The sequence below is a fragment of the Heterodontus francisci genome, chromosome 27, assembly GCF_036365525.1.
Source record: "Heterodontus francisci isolate sHetFra1 chromosome 27, sHetFra1.hap1, whole genome shotgun sequence".
NCBI classification, from domain to species: Eukaryota; Metazoa; Chordata; class Chondrichthyes; order Heterodontiformes; family Heterodontidae; genus Heterodontus; species Heterodontus francisci.
The window spans coordinates 13,575,477-13,595,469 of NC_090397.1; the positions used below are offsets into that span (position 1 = coordinate 13,575,477).

The following is a 19,993-nucleotide window of genomic DNA, read 5'->3' on the forward strand; positions in this document are numbered from 1 at the left end:
AACTTATTCTTTTCAAGATGATTATAAATCCTGTCTCTTATAACCTTTTCCAACATTTTACCCACAACCGAAGTAAGGCTCACAGGTCTATAATTACCAGGGCTGTCTCTACTCCCCTTCTTGAACAAGGGGACAACATTTGCTATCCTCCAGTCTTCCGGCACTATTCCTGTCGATAATGACGACATAAAGATCAAGGACAAAGGCTCTGCAATCTCCTCCCTGGCTTCCCAGAGAATCCTAGGATAAATCCCATCTGCCCAGGGGACTTATCTATTTTCACACTTTCCAAAATTGTTAACACCTCCTCCTTGTGAACCTCAATCCCATCTAGCCTAGTAGTCTGAATCTCAGTATTCTCCTCGACAACATTTTCTTTCTCTACTGTAAATACTGACGAAAAATATTCATTTAACGCTTCCCCTATCTCCTCTGATTCCACACACAACTTCCCACTACTATCCTTGATTGGCCCTAATCTAACTCTAGTCATTCTTTTATTCCTGATATACCTATAGAAAGCCTTAGGGTTTTCCTTGATCCTATCCACCAATGACTTCTCATGTCCTCTCCTTGCTCTTCTTAGCTCTCCCTTTAGATCCTTCCTGGCGAGCTTGTAACTCTCAAGCGCCCGAACTGAGCCTTCACGTCTCATCCTAACATAAGCCTTCTTCTTCCTTTTGACAAGCGCTTCAACTTCTTTAGTAAACCACGGCTCCCTCGCTCGACAACTTCCTCCCTGCCTGACAGGTACATACTTATCAAGGACACGCTGCTCCTTGAATAAGCTCCACATTTCGATTGTGCCCATCCCCTGCAGTTTCCTTCCCCATCCTACGCATCCTAAATCTTGCCTAATCACATCATAATTTCCTTTCCCCCAGCTATAATTCTTGCCCTGCGGTATATATCTGTCCCTGCCCATCGCTAAGGTAAACCTAACCGAATTGTGATCACTATCACCAAAGTGCTCACCTACATATAAATCTAACACCTGGCCGGGTTCATTACCCAGTACCAAATCCAATGTGGCATCGCCCCTGGTTGGCCTGTCTACATACTGTGTCAGAAAACCCTCCTGCACACACTGGACAAAAACTGACCCATCTAAAGTACTCAAACTATAGTATTTCCAGTCAATATTTGGAAAGTTAAAGTCCCCCATAACAACTACCCTGTTACTCTCGCCCCTGTCGAGAATTATCTTCGCTATCCTTTCCTCTACATCTCTGGAACTATTCGGAGGTCTATAGAACACTCCCAACAGGGTGACCTCTCCTCTTCTGTTTCTAACCTCGGCCCATACTACCTCAGTAGACGAGTCCTCAAACGTCCTTTCTGCCGCTGTAATACTCTCCTTGATTAACAATGCCACACCCCCTCCTCTTTTACCATCTTCTCTGTTCTTACTGAAACATCTAAATCCCGGAACCTGCAACATCCATTCCTGCCCCTGCTCTACCCATGACTCCGAAATGGCCACAACATCGAGATCCCAGGTACCAACCCATGCTGCAAGCTCACCCACCTTATTCCGGATGCTCCTGGCGTTGAAGTGGACACACTTTAAACCAGGTTCTTGCTTGCCAGTGCCCTCTTGCGTCCTTGTAACCTTATCCCTGACCTCACTACTCTCAACATCCTGTACACTGGAACTACAATTTAGGTTCCCATTCCCCTGCTGAATTAGTTTAAACCCCCCCGAAGAGCACTAGCAAATCTCCCCCCCAGGATATTGGTACCCCTCTGGTTCAGGTGAAGACCATCCTGTTTGTAGAGGTCCCACCTACCCCAGAAAGAGCCCCAATTATCCAGGAAACCAAAACCCTCCCTCCTACACCATCCCTGCAGCCACGTGTTCAACTCCTCTCTCTCCCTATTCCTCGCTTCGCTATCACGTGGCACGGGCAACAACCCAGAGATAACAACTCTGTTTGTTCTCGCTCTAAGCTTCCACCCTAGCTCCCTGAATTTCTGCCTTAAATCCCCATCTCTCTTTCTACCTATGTCGTTGGTGCCTATGTGGACCACGACTTGGGGCTGCTCCCCCTCCCCCTTAAGGATCCCAAAAACATGATCCGAGACATCACGAACCCTGGCACCTGGGAGGCAACACACCAACCGTGAGTCTCTCTCGTTCCCACAGAACCTCCTATCTGTTCCCCTAACTATGGAGTCCCCAATGACGAATGCTCTGCTCCTCTTCCGCCTTCCCTTCTGAGCAACAGGGACAGACTCTGTGCCAGAGACCTGTACCCCATTGCTTACCCCTGGTAAGTCGTCCCCCGCAACAGTATCCAAAACGGTATACCTGTTGTTGAGGGAAACGGCCACAGGGGATCCCTGCACTGCCTGCTGGTTCCCTCTCCTTCCCCTGACGGTAACCCATCTACCTACTTCTTTTACCTGAGGTGTGACTACCTCCCCATAACTCCTCTCAATAACCCCCTCCGCCTCCCGAATGATCCGAAGTTCATCCAGCTCCAGCTCCAGCTCCAGTTCCCTAACGCGGTTCTCGAGGAGCTGGAGTTGGGTGCACTTCCCGCAGATGCAGTCAGCAGGGACACTCTTGGCGACCCTTACCTCCCACATTCTGCAGGAGGAACATACAACTGCCTTAACCTCCATTCCCACTATTCTAAATTCCCAACAAATCTACTGAAAACCCCCCAAAAAAAAGTCAAAACTTGTTAGCTTAGCAATCCGATGGACAGAACTTTTTAAATAAAAAGCTTACCTTATCAACACACCAGAGTCCTTTTTTTTGGTTAGAGGAGGAGTGTGGGTGGGAGACACTACACGTGTAGTGTCTCGGGTACAGCCACTGCCCAAATATATAGTTTTCACTTACCCAGCAGTCCCCTGGTCCTCCGAAAACAAAAGGGAATTAACTTTTAACTTACACTGAAATTGACCTCCCAGCTGTAAGTTCGCTCCGTACCTTTGCTTCTGTCCAAGCTGCTGCAACCAAAACTAAAAGAAATTGATTTTAAACCACCCAAATATATAGTTTTCACTTACCCAGCAGTCCCTTGGTCCTCCGAAAACAAAAGGGAATTAACTTTTAACTTACACTGAAATTGACCTCCCAGCTGTGAGTTCGCTCCGTACCTCTGCTTCTGTCCAAGCTGCTGCAACCAAAACTATTTGATGTTTGAATGGGAATCATTCTATTATGATGTTGCTGCTTCACACCTTAGTCATCTTGGTTTGGCTATGAGTCAGACTGTCTCCAGCATCCTCTGTTCGTCCATTTATGTCAATCAACATCGTTAATATACAATAGCTCCCTTCAATTTCAAAAGGGTTCTCCCTCGAGCTATTTCAGATGAGGTTAATGAAACTCATCTTTGCAGATGTATTTGTGGATTTCCAGTACAGGAGGGATCACATGGCCGCTACTCCATGTTGACTGTGTATAAATGTCCATGTTCTTGTGATATTGTTTAGTAGTTGATTTTTAAATTAATAAGTCTTCCATTTCATCATCTATTTAATCATGGCTCCTTCCATGCATGACGAAGACCTCTATCACCCCTCAGCCTTTTCTGTTCTACAGAAAAGAGCCCCAGCCTCTTCAATCTTTCTTGCTAGGCTCTTAGTTCTGATGTCAGTTGTTTTCCTTGTAAATCCTTTTTGCACCTTCTTCAGTGCCTTTATATCCTTTTTATAATATGGAGACAGGAACTGTTTACAGAACTCCAAGTGTGGTCTAACCAAGGGTCTATGCAAGTTTAGGATAACTTCCCTGCTTTTCATTTCTATCCCCCTAGAACCTTAGTAGTTTGCTTATTTTACAATGGTCTTATTAACCTGTGTCGTTACTTTTGGTAACTTGTGTATCTCTAGTAGATTAGATTAGAGATACAGCACTGAAACAGGCCCTTCGGCCCACCGAGTCTGTGCCGACCATCAACCACTCATTTATACTAATCCTACACTAATCCCATATTCCTACCAAACATCCCTATATTTCCCTACCACCTACCTATACTAATGACAATTTATAATGGCCAATTTACCTACCAACCTGCAAGTCTTTTGGCTTGTGGGAGGAAACCGGAGCACCCGGAGAAAACCCACGCAGACACAGGGAGAACTTGCAAACTCCACACAGGCAGTGCCCAGAATCGAACCCGGGTCCCTGGAGCTGTGAGGCTGCAGTGCTAACCACTGCGCCACTGTGCCCTGGGGTGTCAAAGGAAAATTGATAATTTTCTACCTGGGTTCCTCACTTTTGATTTGTATATCACTACTCGCTGATTTGCTGCAGTTTTACTTTAAGTTAATGAACAAAACATGACAGAAAATGATTGCAGCAAAATTACCAAAGGCAGGAGTGTGATTGAAAAATTGTAGCAAGAACCAAGATGAAATAAATGCATGCTATATACACGACTTCTAATAATTATTGTATAAGTAGTTGAGACATATTTTCTTGTACAGTTAGATGCAATTTCATGGCGCTTTATCAAGCTGACAGTAGGGCTTGGAATGGAGCTCTTCCCATTTCATAAAAGTGGTTGGGTTGTCAGTGAGAATGCTGTTTTTTGACAGGATATCGAACAATTTCATTTCTTGAACAGGCTTTGGAATGCTCAGTTTGCAGCTTGATTGCTTGCAATACAGTGCTATTATGTTTTTGATTACTTTGTAAGAGGCTGTAAGTTTGACCCCCATAAATATTGTAATTTACACTTTGCCTTTATATATAAAATGAGACCCATTTCCAGAACCAACTGCCCTTTACCCATTAATATTTTTGAATCTTTTCTATTGAGTGAGATATTTTTGCCTTTCAGTTTGATGCAACACAAAACCTTCCATTAGGTTTACATTATTAAAAATCATCGTAGGAAAGGTTGTTTCAGAAATGAGATGTTTTACGAGCAAATTTTGGGATTTACTTCACCCTGAAAGTATTGTTATGACCGACTGCTCCTGTCAAAGCCACCAATCAAAATAAACGATTCTGATTGTGATGGGACCAACGCACTGTTAATTCAATCCCGTCGCTCCACAGATCGGCTAACAAATCATAAAAAATTTTCCAAATTAAAGAAAGACCCAGCCAAATTGTACCACCTATTAACCCCCGAATGAGGCTAACCAAACTAGTTGTCTTTAAATCTATAAATTAACTCTTTAATTAGAAGAACTAAATTCTTAAACTCTATGAAGAGATAAACAACATTTAAAATAGAAAAAATTAGAGTCCTTGCAAATTTACAGTCCAATGTTATTTGAAGTCATCACAGGATGTTGCTCGAAGTCCTCACAGTATGTTGCTCGAAGTCCTCACAGAATGTTGCTTTCCTTCTCCAGCGAATTTCAACAATTAACGACTTGCAAACACTTTCAACAGATTAAATCTGACTTTAGAGTTTTTGAGGGATAAAAGATTGTCACAGTCTAACTTCCCTTTCTTCAATTTAAATTACCAGAGATCTCTGAATTAGCTTGACTTTTTAAAAAAATTTTGATAGATAATAATTAAGTAGACTAAAAATCCTATTCCTTCAGTTTAAATGGTTGAGAGCTCTTTTTCCAGGTGCTGTCATCACAGCTATGTCGTCTGCCTGTGTGTTCTGTTAGAACAGACTGTCTTCAACTAAAAAGCCAGTTCAAAACTGAATTGTAACAAATGTATTGCATGAGACTCACTCCAAGTGTCTGTTTCTATGGTATCGAGAATGCACCCTTTGTAACGCAGTCTCCAAATGGCTGTTTCTAAGGCAATGAAAATGCACCTTCCTATAACTCCTAAGGTTTGCTGGTTCTTAAAGCAATACTGATCCCTTGCAAGCCTTAAAGGCAAACCACATATTCCCGAAGAAATACTACAGGACCATGACACCTCCGCCCCAGCAGAATGTAACACCATTCCTGAAATGCGTTTCATTACAATGGGTAAAAAAAAATTCAAATTGAAAAAATGCTAACTTTTGTTTCACGCATTTACAGATATACACATTTCTAAAGAAAAACTGTTTAGACTACAGCAACAAGTTCCACCAAAACATTTCGGCTTTAAATTTTCAAAAGGTTGTTCCAATTAACTCATTTCAAATTTACAAGCATAGTATTCCAATTGTTTTGTGTTTTCCTTCCAAGTGTCCCTACTGTCCATCACCTCAGCCAGGTGCTGCACAGCTAGGAGCACTGACCACTACTGGGTTCACTATTCTCTGAGAAGTTTCTCGAGTACCCCTTAACCTATGTGGCATCACTTGACACTGGAAAACCTTGTCCGGTGTAACAGAAGCTGATTTTTTCTTACCCTGGGGTGTCAAAGGAATTTGACAGTATCCTTCCAACACATCTGTCTCTTTAAGACACATTGTGTTGCCCACTCTGTCCATATAGTCCTTTAAATGAGAATTTGGGTAGGAGTCTGCCTTCTTTACCACAGTGACTTTTCTAGAGTCTATGCAAGTTTGAGCCGTCCGACCAGATTTAATCATCAAGACCATCTGCGAATTCCAGCTATCCTGACTACGTTCATCTAAGCTGCCCTTCAGCATGCATTGTACCTCTGCTTCCACTTGGGCCTGTCTGGACCTAAGCAACAAGGATGTTGTTTTAAAGGAATGGCTTTCCCTATACCCACATCATGTGTGGCTAAGGTTGTATATCCTGGCTTATCCCTACAAACTTTTTGAAACATCGTGAAAACCCTGGTTAGGACTTCACGCTGTTTTGCCTCTAAGTGTAAAAGTTTATTGTTTAATTTTCCTAGTCATTCGACATTCATTGATGGAATAGTTGGAGGTTCAATCTGAAAATTTCCTAGGCCTACTTCTGCCTCATCCTCACTATCCTTTTCCTTCTCCACAGTCCCGATTACCTGACATACCTGTACTGGCTTATCCTCCTCCCTGCGGCAATATAGTTTGAGTAAATTAATGTGACACAACTGTTTCTTCATCCGGCGATCAGGGGTGTCAATCAAGTAATCTACCTTACCCACTCTTTTGATTACTCTATATGGGCCACTGAACTGTGCTTTCACTGGTTCTCCTTGTGATGGTAACAACACTAATACTTTATCCCCTGGTTTTATGGTAGGTTGTGGTTTTCCCACCGACAGGTGTGGCATGCCCTACAAAATTGTCTCACATCCTTTGTAAGACCTGGCCATTAATAATGTTTGCTTATGTGTGATTTAGTCTTCTGAATTCCCCTATTTCCTGAAAAGGGAATGTCGTGTGCTAACCTTAATAATCCTTGGCGATACTTAGGTGGTACCACTATCTGTTCAACAATTGTCTAGTCTTTGTCAGCAGGTCTATGAGGCAGTCTCCATTTCCTCCCCAAAACCCCGTTTGCCATACAATAGCTTTCCGGAACTCCTTTCACCTTAGCTTCTGACAGAGCTGTCTGTGCTATTTGGTAGATCTCTGGATCAGCTTGCTGTGCTGCAATGATAGACGATCTGTTAAACATCTCATTTGGATTATCTAAATCCCAAAATGAGGTTTCAGATGCCTGATTATCTATTTGTGGTGCCCCTTTTACCTCCAAAAATGGATTCTGTTTAGCCATTGCTCCGGTGACTACACACGTAGGAAATATTCCCGGAACTTGTTCCTGTAATTGCTCCGTTTCCTTAATTTCACATGGTTCCTCTGTAACCATAGGAGAAACTGATATTTTTGATCCTGCCAAATCATTTCCTAGGAGTAGATCAATTCCCTTTACTGGTAAACTGTGGACAACACCTACAGTTACTACCCAGTTATTAGGTCACTCTCTAGGCGTACTTTATACAAAGGTACAGGTATATACTCCCCACCAATTCCATTTACTAAAACTTTAGCGTTCAAGGCGCTCTCTGATGGAAACCTCATATCTTTCCCCAGCAAGAGTGTTTGGGTCTCTCCTGTATCCCTGAGTATAATTATAGGTTTTCCTGCCTCACTTACAGGATACGGAGTTACGCTCCCCTTTGACAAAAATTCATTATAACTCTCAGGTATTTTATTCTTAACCTCTACACTCCTCTTAGTTTAAGTATCTGGCTTCACATTCACTATAGCCTAGTCTGCTATCCTCTCAGTCAGAGTCGTTTCCTCTGCACTAACTTTGCGTACCCCAACAAGTCCTATGGGTTTACCTCGCAATTTCCAGCACTCTGAACGAAGGTGACCCGTTTTGTTGCAATGATAACACTTTGGCTTGCGAACCTCATTTCTACCCTTAGCACCTTCCTTTCTGACCTGAAGAGGTGATCCTGGGGCATTCCCAGCTGTTCCTTCTTGTCCCCTCTACTTGCCTTCCTTTCACTCTCCCACTTTCCATACTTCTCGGGTTTATGGGGGTGACGGACAAAATAGGTTGGCTTATTCACAAGCTCAAAATCATCAGTAATCTCTGCTGCTTGCCTAGCTGTCAAAACTTTCAGGTTATCTATATGAGTTCTCACTACTGAAGGAATGGAGTTTCTAAACTCTTCTAAGAGAATCAATTTTCAAATGTTCTCATATGTGGTTTCTATCTTTAATGCCCATATTCAACGGTCAAAAGTAATTTGCTTCACCCTCTCAAATTCTAAATATGGATGCCCAGTCAATCTCCATAAGTTCCTAAACTTCTGACAGTAAGCTTCAGGGACTAACTCATATGCAGCGAGAATAGCCTTTTTTGCCATTTCATAATCTGCAGAAGCCTCTTCAGAAAGCATGGCATAAGCTTCATGAGCTCTGCCTTCCACCCTGCCCTGAATAAGCAGTGTCCATCTTTCTTTCGGCCATTTCATCTGTTCGGCTATTTTTTCAAAAGATATGAAAAATGCCTCTACGTCCCTTTCCTTGAACTTAGGAAGAGCCTGTATAAATTTAAACAACTTCTCGCTGGGTCCTGATCTAAATTCAGATTCTTTCTGACCTGAATTTTCCCTGGATTTAAGACTACCCCTTTGTCTTAGTTCCATCTCTTTTAGCCTAAATTCCCTCTCTTCTCTTTCACTTTCTCTCTGAAATGCTCTCTCTTTCTCCCTTTCCTCCAATTCAGGTTTTTTTTTTATTGCGATTGCTTTTTCTTTTTCCCTTTCTTCTTTTTCCAATTCAAGTTTTCTTAATTTATTTTTCTGCCTCAAATTTCTTTGTTTCTTTTTCCTGCTGAAGCTCCAGTTTTTTCATTTCTAACTGAATCCTAGCCAATTCCACTGCATCAGTCTCAGACCTTCATGTCTCTCGTATTCGCTTTCTTGTTCTTTGTATTGCCCTTCATCTGTATTACCATCATCATCATCATCATCTACCAATTTCTGATGTTTGGCTATTATGTCAATTATCTCTGCTTTTTTGGCACCTGATTTCAATTCCAACCCCAACTTCGCTGCCAATTCTTTTAATTTGTTCTGAGTTAAAATTATCAAGTCACTCAGGGAAACATTCTGCTTTCCCAAAAACTCTGCTACAACCACTAATGCCATTGCAATGATATAGATTGTATCTTATTATACAAGAGACCTGGTTCTTTTAATTTCTTTGTAATTGGTGTCAGATTTAGATCCCAACAATCAAGTTTCCAACTGATAAGATCCCAGACTCGAGTGCAATTAATCTGATGCCAAACACAAGACCCCAATTTAAATATGTTATCCCAGAGACGAGTAATTATTATGATTCCAAATGTGAGCCCTCCAGATTAGTCTGATTCTGATCCCAGAGGCGAGCCATTGAATTAAATATGATTCAACTGCAAGCAAGCCCGCCCAATTAAGATATGAATCAAATCCAGAAACCCAATTAATATGTTATTCAAATCCTGGACGAGCCCCCAAGAAATATGTTACGACCAACCGCTCCTGTCAAAGCCCCCAATCGAAATATAGGATTCTGATTGTGGTGGGACCCACGCATTGTTAATTCAATCCCGTCGCTCCATAGATCGGCTAACAAATCATTTAAAACTTTCCAAATTAAAGAAAGACCCAGCCAAATTGTACCATCTATTAACCCCCGAATGAGGCTAACCAAACCAGGTGTCTATAAATCAATAAATTAACTCTTTAATTAGAAGAACTAAATTCTTAAACTCTATGAAGAAATAAACAACATTTAAAATAGAAAAAAATTAGAGTCCTTGCAAATTTACAGTCCAATGTTGCTCAAAGTCCTCACACAATCTTGTTTAAAGTCCTCACAGGATGTTGCTCGAAGTCCTCACAGAATGTTGCTTTCCTTCTCCAGCGAATTTCAACAATTAATGACTTGCAAACACTTTCAACAGATTAAATCTGACTTTATAGTTTTTGAGGGATAAAAGATTGTCACAGTCTAACTTCCCTCTCTTCAATTTAAATTACCAGAGATCTCTGTCTTGGCTTGACTTTTTTTTTGAATTTTGGTAGATAATAATTAAACAGACTAAAAATCCTATTTCTTAAGTTTAAATGGTTGAGAGTTCTTTTTCCGGGTGCTGTCATCACAGCTGTGTCATCAGTCTGTGTATTCTGTTAGAACAAACTGTCTTCAACTAAAAAGCCAGTTCAAAACTGAATTGTAACAAATGTGTCGCATAAGACTCACTCCCAGTGGCTGTTTCCATGGTATCAAGAATGCACCCTTTGAATCGCAGTCTCCAAATGGCTGTTTCTAAGGCAACGAAAATGCACCTTCCTATAACTCCTAAGGTTTGCTGGTTCTTAAAGCAATACTGATTCCTTGCAAGCCTTAAAGGCAAACCGCATATTCCTAAAAAAAAAACTACAGGACCTTGACACACACTTTGCACTTTATATATAAATGCGACCCATTTCCAGAACCAACTGCCCTTTATCCATTAATATTTTTGAATCTTTTCTATTGAGTAAGATATTTTTGCCTTTCAGTTTGATGCAACACAAAACCTTCCAGTTAGGTTTACGTTATTAAAAATCATCGTAGGAAAGGTTATTCAGAAATGAGATGTTTTACGAGCAAATTGTGGTATTTACTTCACCCTGAAAGTATGATTACGTTTACATAATGCTGCTTCCTGTGAAAATAAATTCAATAATTCAGCTGGGGATTTTATATTCTGAGCAACTCGGGTCTCAAACCAATGTCTTCAACTTAAACAAGGGCATTACAGAGGTATGAAGAAAGAGTTGTCTAAAGTGGGCTGGGAAGATAGACTACAGGGGTAGTCAGTAGATGAGCAGTGGCAGACTTTTAAGCAGATATTTCATAACACTCAGCAAACATTTATTTCAATCAGAAGGAAGGACTCGAAGAGAATGATGAACCACCCATGGATAACAAAAGGAAGTTAAGTAGAGTGTCAAATCAAAAGCAAAGGCGTACAATGTGGCGAAAACGAGTGGTAGGCCAGAGGATTGGGAAGTTTTTAGAAATCAGCAGCGGATCACTAAAAAACTAATAAAGAGGGAGAAAATTGATTATGAGAGTAAATTGGCAAGAAATATAAAAACAAACAGTAAGAGCTTCTATGGGTATATTAAAAGGAAGAGAGTGGCTAAAATAAGTGTGGGGCCCTTAGAGGATGAGACTGGGGAATTAATAACAGGGAACAGGGAAAGGGCAGAAAATTTAAACCAATATTTTGCATCAGTCTTCACGGTGGAGGACACTATAAACATCCCAACAATAATAGATGAACAAGGTGTAAATGGGAGGGAGGAATCTCTATCATGAGGGAAAAGGTGCTGGACAAACTGATGGGACTAAAGGCAGACAAGTTACCAGGACCTGATGGCCTGCACCCAAGAGTTTTAAAAGAAGTGGCTGCAGAGATAGTGGAGGCATTGGTCATAATATACCAAAACTCACTGGATTCCGGTAGGGTACCAGCGGATTGGAAAACCGCTAATGTAACACCCCTATTCAAGAAAGGAGGGAGACAGAAAGCAGGAAACTATAGACCAGTTAGCTTAACATCAGTCATTGGGAAAACGCTTGAGTCCATTATTAAGGAAGAAATAGCAGGACATTTAGAAAAACATAACGAAATCAAACAGAGTTAACATGGTTTTCTGAAAGGGAAATCATGTTTGACAAATTTGCTAGAGTTCTTTAAGGATATAACAAGCAGAGTGGATAAAGGGGAACCAATAGATGTGTATTTGGATTTTCAGAAGGCATTTGATAAGGTGCCACATAAAAGGTTATTGCACAAAATAGGAGCTCAGGGTATTGGGGGTAATGTGTTGGCATGGATTGAGGATTGGCTAACACACAGAAGGCAGAGAGTCGGGATCACTGGGTCTTTTTCAGGTTGGAAAGCCGTAACTAGTGGGGTGCCACAAGGATCGATCCTAGGGCCTCAGCTATTTACTATCTATATTAATGACTTAGAGGAAGGGACAGAGTGTAGTGTATCCAAATTTGCAGACAATACAAAAATAGGTGGGAGGGCATGTTGTGATGAGGACACAAAGAATCTGCAAAGGGATATAGATAGGTTAAGTGATTGGGAAAAAATTTGGCAGATGGTGTTCAATGTGGGAAAGTGTGAGGTCATCCTCTTTGGTAGGAAGAATAATAAGGTAGATTATTATTTAGATGGAGAACGACTACAAAATACTGCAGTACAGAGGGATCTGGGTGTTCTTGTGCATGAAACACAAAAGGTTAACATGCAGGTGCAGCAAGTAATTAGGAAGGCAAATGGAATTTTGGCCTTTATTGCTATGGGGTTAGAGTTTAAAAATAGGGAAGTCTTGTTACAACTGTACAGGGTGTTGGTTTGGTCCCTGTATTTAAAGAAGGATGTACTAGCATTGGAGGCAGTTCAGAAAAGGTTCACTAGGCTGATTCCTGGGATGAAGGGGTTGTCTTATCAAGAACGGCTAAACAGCTTAGGCCTTTATTCATTGGAGTTTAGAAGAATGAGAGGCGATCTTATAGAAACATGTAAGATTTTAAGGGGGCTCGACAGGCTAAATGTTGAGAAGATGTTTCCACTAGTGGGGGAATTTCGAACTAGGGGACATAATTACAGAATAAGGGGCCACACATTTAAAACTGAGAAGCGAAGGAATTTCTTCTCTCAGGGTGGTGAATCTCTGGAATTCTCTGACTCAGAGAGTTGTGGAGGCTAGGTCACTAAATGTATTTAAGGAGGAGGTAGATAGATTTTTGAAATCTCAGGGAGTTGAGGGTTAGGCAGAGCAGGCCCGAAAGAGAAGTTGAGGACTGGGACAGATCAGCCATGAGGGACTGAATGGCCTACTCCTGCTCCTATTTCTTTTGCGGTATGTTGTCTTCTTTAATTTTAAGAAATGCACATTTGTTTTTAAATGAGTGCACATTCTTCACACAATGGCTAGGCCCACCTGCTGTTCTCATATAGCCTACTTTTAACTGGGATGCTTATCTTTCACTTTTTCTCCATTTTGCCTATAGGGAAATGTCTGATCTCTTCTCAGAAGTTTCACATTTGCCCCACCTGAGTTACAATCTTGGTGCCTTGAGAAAGTCAGCCACAACCAGTCACTGCACTAATTTAAGACAATTGTGCTTTTTCAAATGAAGTACGTGATAAAATTGAATTTAAAAAATATTTTAACAAAATCCTGCACATGAAACATAACTCAACCCTGTAACATAGGAGCAGCTTATTGTGTACATTCTAACATCACTTAATCAATTGTAGTGCTAAATATTTGAATTCATAAACCAGCTAATAATGCATGTTTAACAATCAGCATTCCATACCTTGTACTGTATTTTATCAACTGTCACACTGTATAAATGGCAGCTCACTGACAATATGTCTTCCATTCATAGAGAGAGTGGAATCCAGTTGGATTCATTATTTATCTATTATTGAAAACACTGTAGATGAGAAAATGAACACAGAAAATGGAAGAGCATCTCTCTTTTTAATATATTAAAAATAGTAGCCAACACACCCATACACACCATACATTATTAACAGGTGCAAATCTCACTGGAACCTGGTAACTGAGTTGCTTTTTCTGCCCATATAACACTTCAAGTTGCAGATGGTTAAACTTTCAACTCAAACATGGCAACATGAGTGCCTCAGCGAACCAGTTTATGGCATCCTGATTTTTCAGTGTTACCAAACATCATGAATTCTATCAATCTATTTAAGACTTTTAATCTTACCTCAATTTTATTTCTCCAAAAATATACTTTATTCATAAAAATCTTTAAAACATTTCAAAACTGTTCCAAATTGATATTCCAGAAAGTGCAAAAGAAATCAGTTTTCTTCAACACAGGAGTTGCCTCACAACCCTTCCATTCCGTTTTACATGTAACATAGATTTGCATTACACAGCAAAACCATATTTTGGTGCATACTACCCAAGGGGTTTTACACAGGTTCCAACCCCTTGGTTCACTATGGCGGGAGGACCTTACACAGTGGCCTTTCCCCATTGAGTGTTTTCAGCATCTACTAAAGGCCTGCTCGGTCTGCAAATAAGACCCGACCCGTGCCTGACAGAACCCCATCCCAGACTGAGCCCGACCCGGCCCGAGTCCTTCCATTTTTTCCTGTGCCCGATGCGACCCGACCTTCAGTTAACCTACCTTCCGTTTTTTATTTTGTTCCTTATCTGCACAAGCTTAAAATAACTGTAGCAAAACCACCTTTATGGTCCAAAAAGTAAATTACCATTGAAGTCACTTACCTGAGGTTGTGATAGAGCATGTCTGATCAGGCCCGACCCGACCCTGAAAGCCGGACCCGGAAGTGCGACCTGACCCAACCCGAACCCAACACATGTCATCGGGTCTTGTTGGGTTCGGGTCAGGTAGCAGGCCTTTAACGTCTGCCCCAAGCTTTAGTGCGTCCCTCAGCATGTAGTCCTGGACCTTGGAATGTGCCAGTCTGCAACACTCGGTCATGGACAACTCTTTGCACTGGAAGACCAGCAAGTTTCAGGCAGACCAAAAAGCGTTTTTCACCTAGTTGATGGTCCTCCAGCAGCAGTTGATGTTTATCTTGGTGTGTGTCCCTGGGAATAGAAGGTAGAGCACAGACTCCTGTGTTACAGAGCTGCTCGGGATGAATCTCGACAAAAACCACTGCATTTCTTTCCACACCTGCTTTGCAAAGGTACAATCCAGAAGGAGGTGGGCAACAGTTTCTTTCGCACCACAGCTACCTCGAGGGTAGCATGCGGAGGCGATGAGATTCAGAGCGTGCAGGAAGGATCTGATGGGGATGGCCCTTCTCACCACCAGCCCAGCTACGTCTTGGTCCTTGTTTGAAAGTTCTGGTGATGAGACGTTCTGCCAAATGACTTTGACAGTCTGCTCGGGGAACCACCCGACAGGATCCACCATCTCCTTGAGGACATTCTGCGCAGACCACTGCCTGATGGATTGGTGATCAAAGATGTTTTTCTGCACAAACTTTTCCACAAAGGATAGGTGGTACGGCACGGTCCAACTGGACGGAGCATTCCACGGCAATGTGGCCAGACCCATCCTTCGCAACACGGGGACAGATAGAACCTCAGCACATTGTGACACTTGGTGTTTGCGTACTGGGGTTTTACGCACAGCTTGATGTAGCCTCACACAAAGGTGGCCTCAGGATGAGGGCGATCCTCAATAGGATTAGATAATGTAGGGTGGGATGAGGCTTGTGCAGAGCAAAGACCACCAGGGCCAAATAGCCTGTTTCTGTGCTATAACTTCTATGTCATTCTATGTTAAAACCGTCTTAACACAAGATGATCAACAGAAAAAATTTGAAACATACAGCAGGTCAGCAGATCTGTGAAGTGAAAAAGAATAGAAAGATTTGTGTCTATATAGCCCCTTTCATGACCACAGGACGTCACATAGCGCTTAACAGCCAATGAACTACTTTTGAAATGTAGTCATTGTTGTAGTGCAGGAAATGCGGTAGACAATTTCTGGACAGCAAGGTCCCACAAACGGCAATGTGATTATGACCCGATCATCTGATTTTTTAGTGATGATGATTGAGGGATAAGCATTAGCCAGTACAGAATACCGGGGAGAACTCCCCTGCTCTTCAGAAAAGTGCCATGGGGTCACACAGTGAATGGGGAGAGGGTACGGGAGGTGGGGAGGGGGGTGGGTGATGTGGGGGTCAGTTAAAATAGAGTGGGAAACTTACTGACTGGTCTCCTGTCCTGATCCTGCCAACTTCAATTTTAATCTGCAGGCAGCAATAACACCAGCCAATGTCAGTGGCACCCTTGTTTAAATATGCAGATTGGATTCCAGGGATCTCATCTTAACACTAGACCTGTACAGGCTTTCCTGCTAGGCCAGACCAGTCAGAAAATAGATCAAGGCCAGAAGAGACACAGTGAGCTAAGTTACTTTGAATCATTTTCTGTTTCCTTGAGAGGCAGGAGGATTCCTCTGGATTCCATAAGAATACTTATAGCCTTTCTCTGCTCCAGGCTGGTCTGGTTCAGTTTCTGGTCAATAGTAACCCCCCAGGATGTTGATAGTGGGGGATTCAGCGGTGGTAGTGCCATTGAACATCAAGGGGAGATGGTTAGATTCCTTCTTGTTTGAGATGGTCATTGCCTGGCACTTGTGTGGTGCCAGTGTTACTTGCCACTTAACAGCCCAAGCCTGGATGTTGCCCAGGTCTTGCTGCATCTGGACACGGGCTGCTTCAGTATCTGAGGAGTTGCAAAGGGTGTTGAACATTGTGCAATCATCAGCGAACATCCTCACTTCTGACTTTATGATGGAGGGAAGATCTTCAATGAAGTAGCTGAAGGTGGTTGGGCCTAGGACACTACCCGGAGAACTCCTGCAGTGATGTCCTGGGACTGAGATGATTGAACTTCAACAACCACAACCATCTTCCTTTATGTTAGATATGACTCCAACCAGCGGAGAGTTTTTCCCGATTCCCATTGACTCCAGTTTTGCTAGGGCTCCTTGATGCCATACTCAGTCAAATGCTACCTTGATGTTAAGGACAATCACTCTCACCTCAATTCTGGAGCTCAGTTCTTTTGTCCATGTTTGGACCAAGGCTGTAACGAGGTCAGGAGCTGAGTGGCCCTGGCGGAACCCAAATTGAGCGTCACTGAGCATGTCATTGCTGAACAAGTGCTGCTTGATAGCACAGTTGATGACCTCTTCTAACACTTTGCTGATGATTGAGAGTAGACTGATAGGGTGGTGGTTGGCTGGGTTGGACTTGTCCTACTTTTTGTGTACAGGACATACCTGGCCAAATTTCCACATTGCTGGGTAGATACCAGTGTTCTAGTTGTACTGGAACAGCTTGGCTAGGGGCGAGGCTAATTCTGGAGCACAAGTCTTCAGTACTATTGCCAGAATGTTGTCAGGGTCTGTAGCCGTTGCAGCATCAGTGCCTTCAGCCATTTCTTGATATCACGTGGAGTGAATTGGATTAGCTGAAGACTGGCATATGTGATTTTGGGGACCTCAGGAGGAGTCCGAGATGGATCATCCACTTGGCCCCTCTGGTTGAAGATGGATGCAAATACTTCAGCCTTGTCTTTTGCGCTGATGTGCTAGGCTCCTCCACCATAGAGGATGGGGATGTTTGTGGAGCCTCCTCCTCCTGTTAGTTGTTTGATTGTCCACCACCATTCACGACTGGATGTGACATGACTGCAGAGCTTAGATCTGATTCTTTGGTTGTGGGATCGCTTAGCCCTGTCTATCACATGCTGCTTCTGCTGCTTGGCATGCAAGTAGTCCTGTGTTGTAGCTCCACCAGGCTGACACCTCATTTTTAGGTATGCCTGATGCTGCTTCTGGCATGCACTCCTGCACTCTTCATGGTTTGTCCCCTGACTTGATGATAATGGTAGAGTGGGGGATATGCCGGACCATGAGATTACAGATTGTGGTTGAATACAATTCTGATATTGATTATGGCTTACAGCACCTCATGGATTTCCAGTTTTAAGTTGCTAGATCTGTTTGAAATCTATCCCATTTAGCACAGCGGTAGAACCACACAACACGATGGTGGGTATCTTCAACATGAAGATGAAACATCACAGATGCCAGTCTTCAGCCAATCCGATTCTCTCCACGTGTTATCAAGAAACTGCTGAAGGCACTGGGTACTGCAAAGGCTATGGGCCCTGACAACATTCCGCAATAGTACTGAAGACTTGTCTTCCAGAAATAGCTGTGCCCCTAGCTAAGCTGTTCCAGTACAGCTACAGCACTGGCATCTACCTGGCAATGTGGAAAATTGCACAGGTATGATCTGTCCACAAAAAGCAGGACAAATCCAACCGGGTCAATTACCGCCCCATCAGTTTACTCTCAATCATCAGCAAAGTGATGGGAAGGGTGGTCAATTGTGCGATCAAGTGGCACTTGCTCAGCAATAACCTGGTCACTCCTACCAATACTGTCATCAACAGATGCATCTGGTGAGGAAAAGGCCAAGGAGTTTTTTCCCTCTTGTTGGTTCCCTCGCCACCTGCCGCAGAGCTAGTCTTGCAGCTATGTCCTTTAGAACTCTGTGGTGCTACTGAGCCACTCTTGGTGATGGACATTGAAGTCCCCTACTCAGAGTACATTTTGTGCCCTTGCTACCCTCAGTGGTTCTTCCAATTAATGTTCAACATCATTCATCAGCCGAGGGGGAGTGTGGTAGGTTTTAATCAGCAGGAGGTTTCCCTGCCCATGTTTGACCTGATGCATGAGACTTCATGGGGCCCGGAGTCAATGTTGAGGGATCCCAGGGCAACTCCCTCCTGACTGTTTACTACTGTGCCACCACCTCTGGTTGGTCTGTCCTGCCAGTGGGACAGGACATACCCAGGGATGGTGATAGTGGTGTCTGGGACATTATCTGTAAGGTATGATTATGTCTATAAAAACAAGAAATGCTGGAAATACTCAGCAGATCTGGCAGCATCTGTGGAGGGAGAAGCACTATACTAATGCTTTGTCTTTCAACACACCATTAACATATTGTTTGCCTTTGCTCCACGACCTTCTGGTCAGCTATTCTGTGACCTTGTCCTATCTACACCTTCTCCTTTGTTATCTCTTGCCCCACCCCTGCTTTACTTGCTTGTAATATTACATTTCTAATATTTGCCAGTTCTGAAGAAGGGTCACTGACCTGAAAAGTTAACTCTGCTTCTCTCTGCACAGATGCTGCCAGATCTGCTGAGTATTTCCAGCATTTCTTGTTTTTATTTCAGATTTCCAGCGTCTGCAGTACTTTGCTTTTATGATTATGACTATGTCAGGCTGTTGCTTGACTAGTCTGTGGGACAGTTCTCCCAATTTTGGCACAAACCCCCAGCTGATGGGTTGAAAGGGCTGGGTTTTCCAGAATCATTTCCATGCCCAGGTTGATGCTGGGTGGTCTGTCCGGTTTCATTCCTTTTCTTAGGCTTTGTAGCGGTTTGATACAACTGAGTGGTTCGGTCATTTCAGAGGCAGTTAAGAGTCAACCACATCACTGTGGGTCTGGAGTCACATGTAGGCCAGACCAGGTAAGGACAGCAGATTTCCTTCCCTAAAGGACATTAGTGAACCAGATGGGTTTTTACAACAATCGACAGTGGTTTCATGGTCACCGTTGGACTAGATTTTAGTTTTAATTTATTAATTGAATTCAAATTTCACCAGTTGCCATCGTGGGATTTGAACACATGTCCCCATTAGAATGGGTTTCTGGATTACTAGTCTAGTGACATTGCCTCTATGCCACTGCCTCACCTGCTTTATTATATTATTTTTGTTAAACCCACAGGACCTGTGTCAACTGTGCCCCGTTCCCTTGGAAGATAATCTCTCTCACTTAAGGGGAAAGTGGATGACTCCTTCCACTCTAATCATTTCGATGGTAAACGCAGGATTGAACATTTTCCCAGGAACCGAATCAGAGAAATATGTTAAGATAAATGTAAAGGTGAGCACCTTTTTTTTAAAAAAAAAAGAACTCACAGCTGTTTTGGTCAGATTGTAATTTTGTAACTGTAATTTTAACTCAACTGTAATTGTTATTGCCTACTGAAATACTCTCTTCATCTACTTTGAAAATCATGAGGAGCAGGAAGTTT

The 19,993-nt window shown here is 42.6% G+C and overlaps 1 protein-coding gene across 3 annotated transcripts in view; it reads left to right on the forward strand.

The window, feature by feature from the left end:
• The window catches only part of dnai7 (dynein axonemal intermediate chain 7), a 121,560-nt gene that overhangs the window by 91,623 nt on the left and 9,944 nt on the right, over positions 1–19,993 (forward strand). For all 3 annotated transcript variants that reach the window (XM_068058879.1, XM_068058880.1, XM_068058881.1), the window contains one exon: positions 19,684–19,842. In XM_068058879.1, the coding sequence (XP_067914980.1) occupies positions 19,684–19,842 (159 nt within the window). The remainder of the gene's footprint in view (positions 1–19,683; positions 19,843–19,993) is intronic.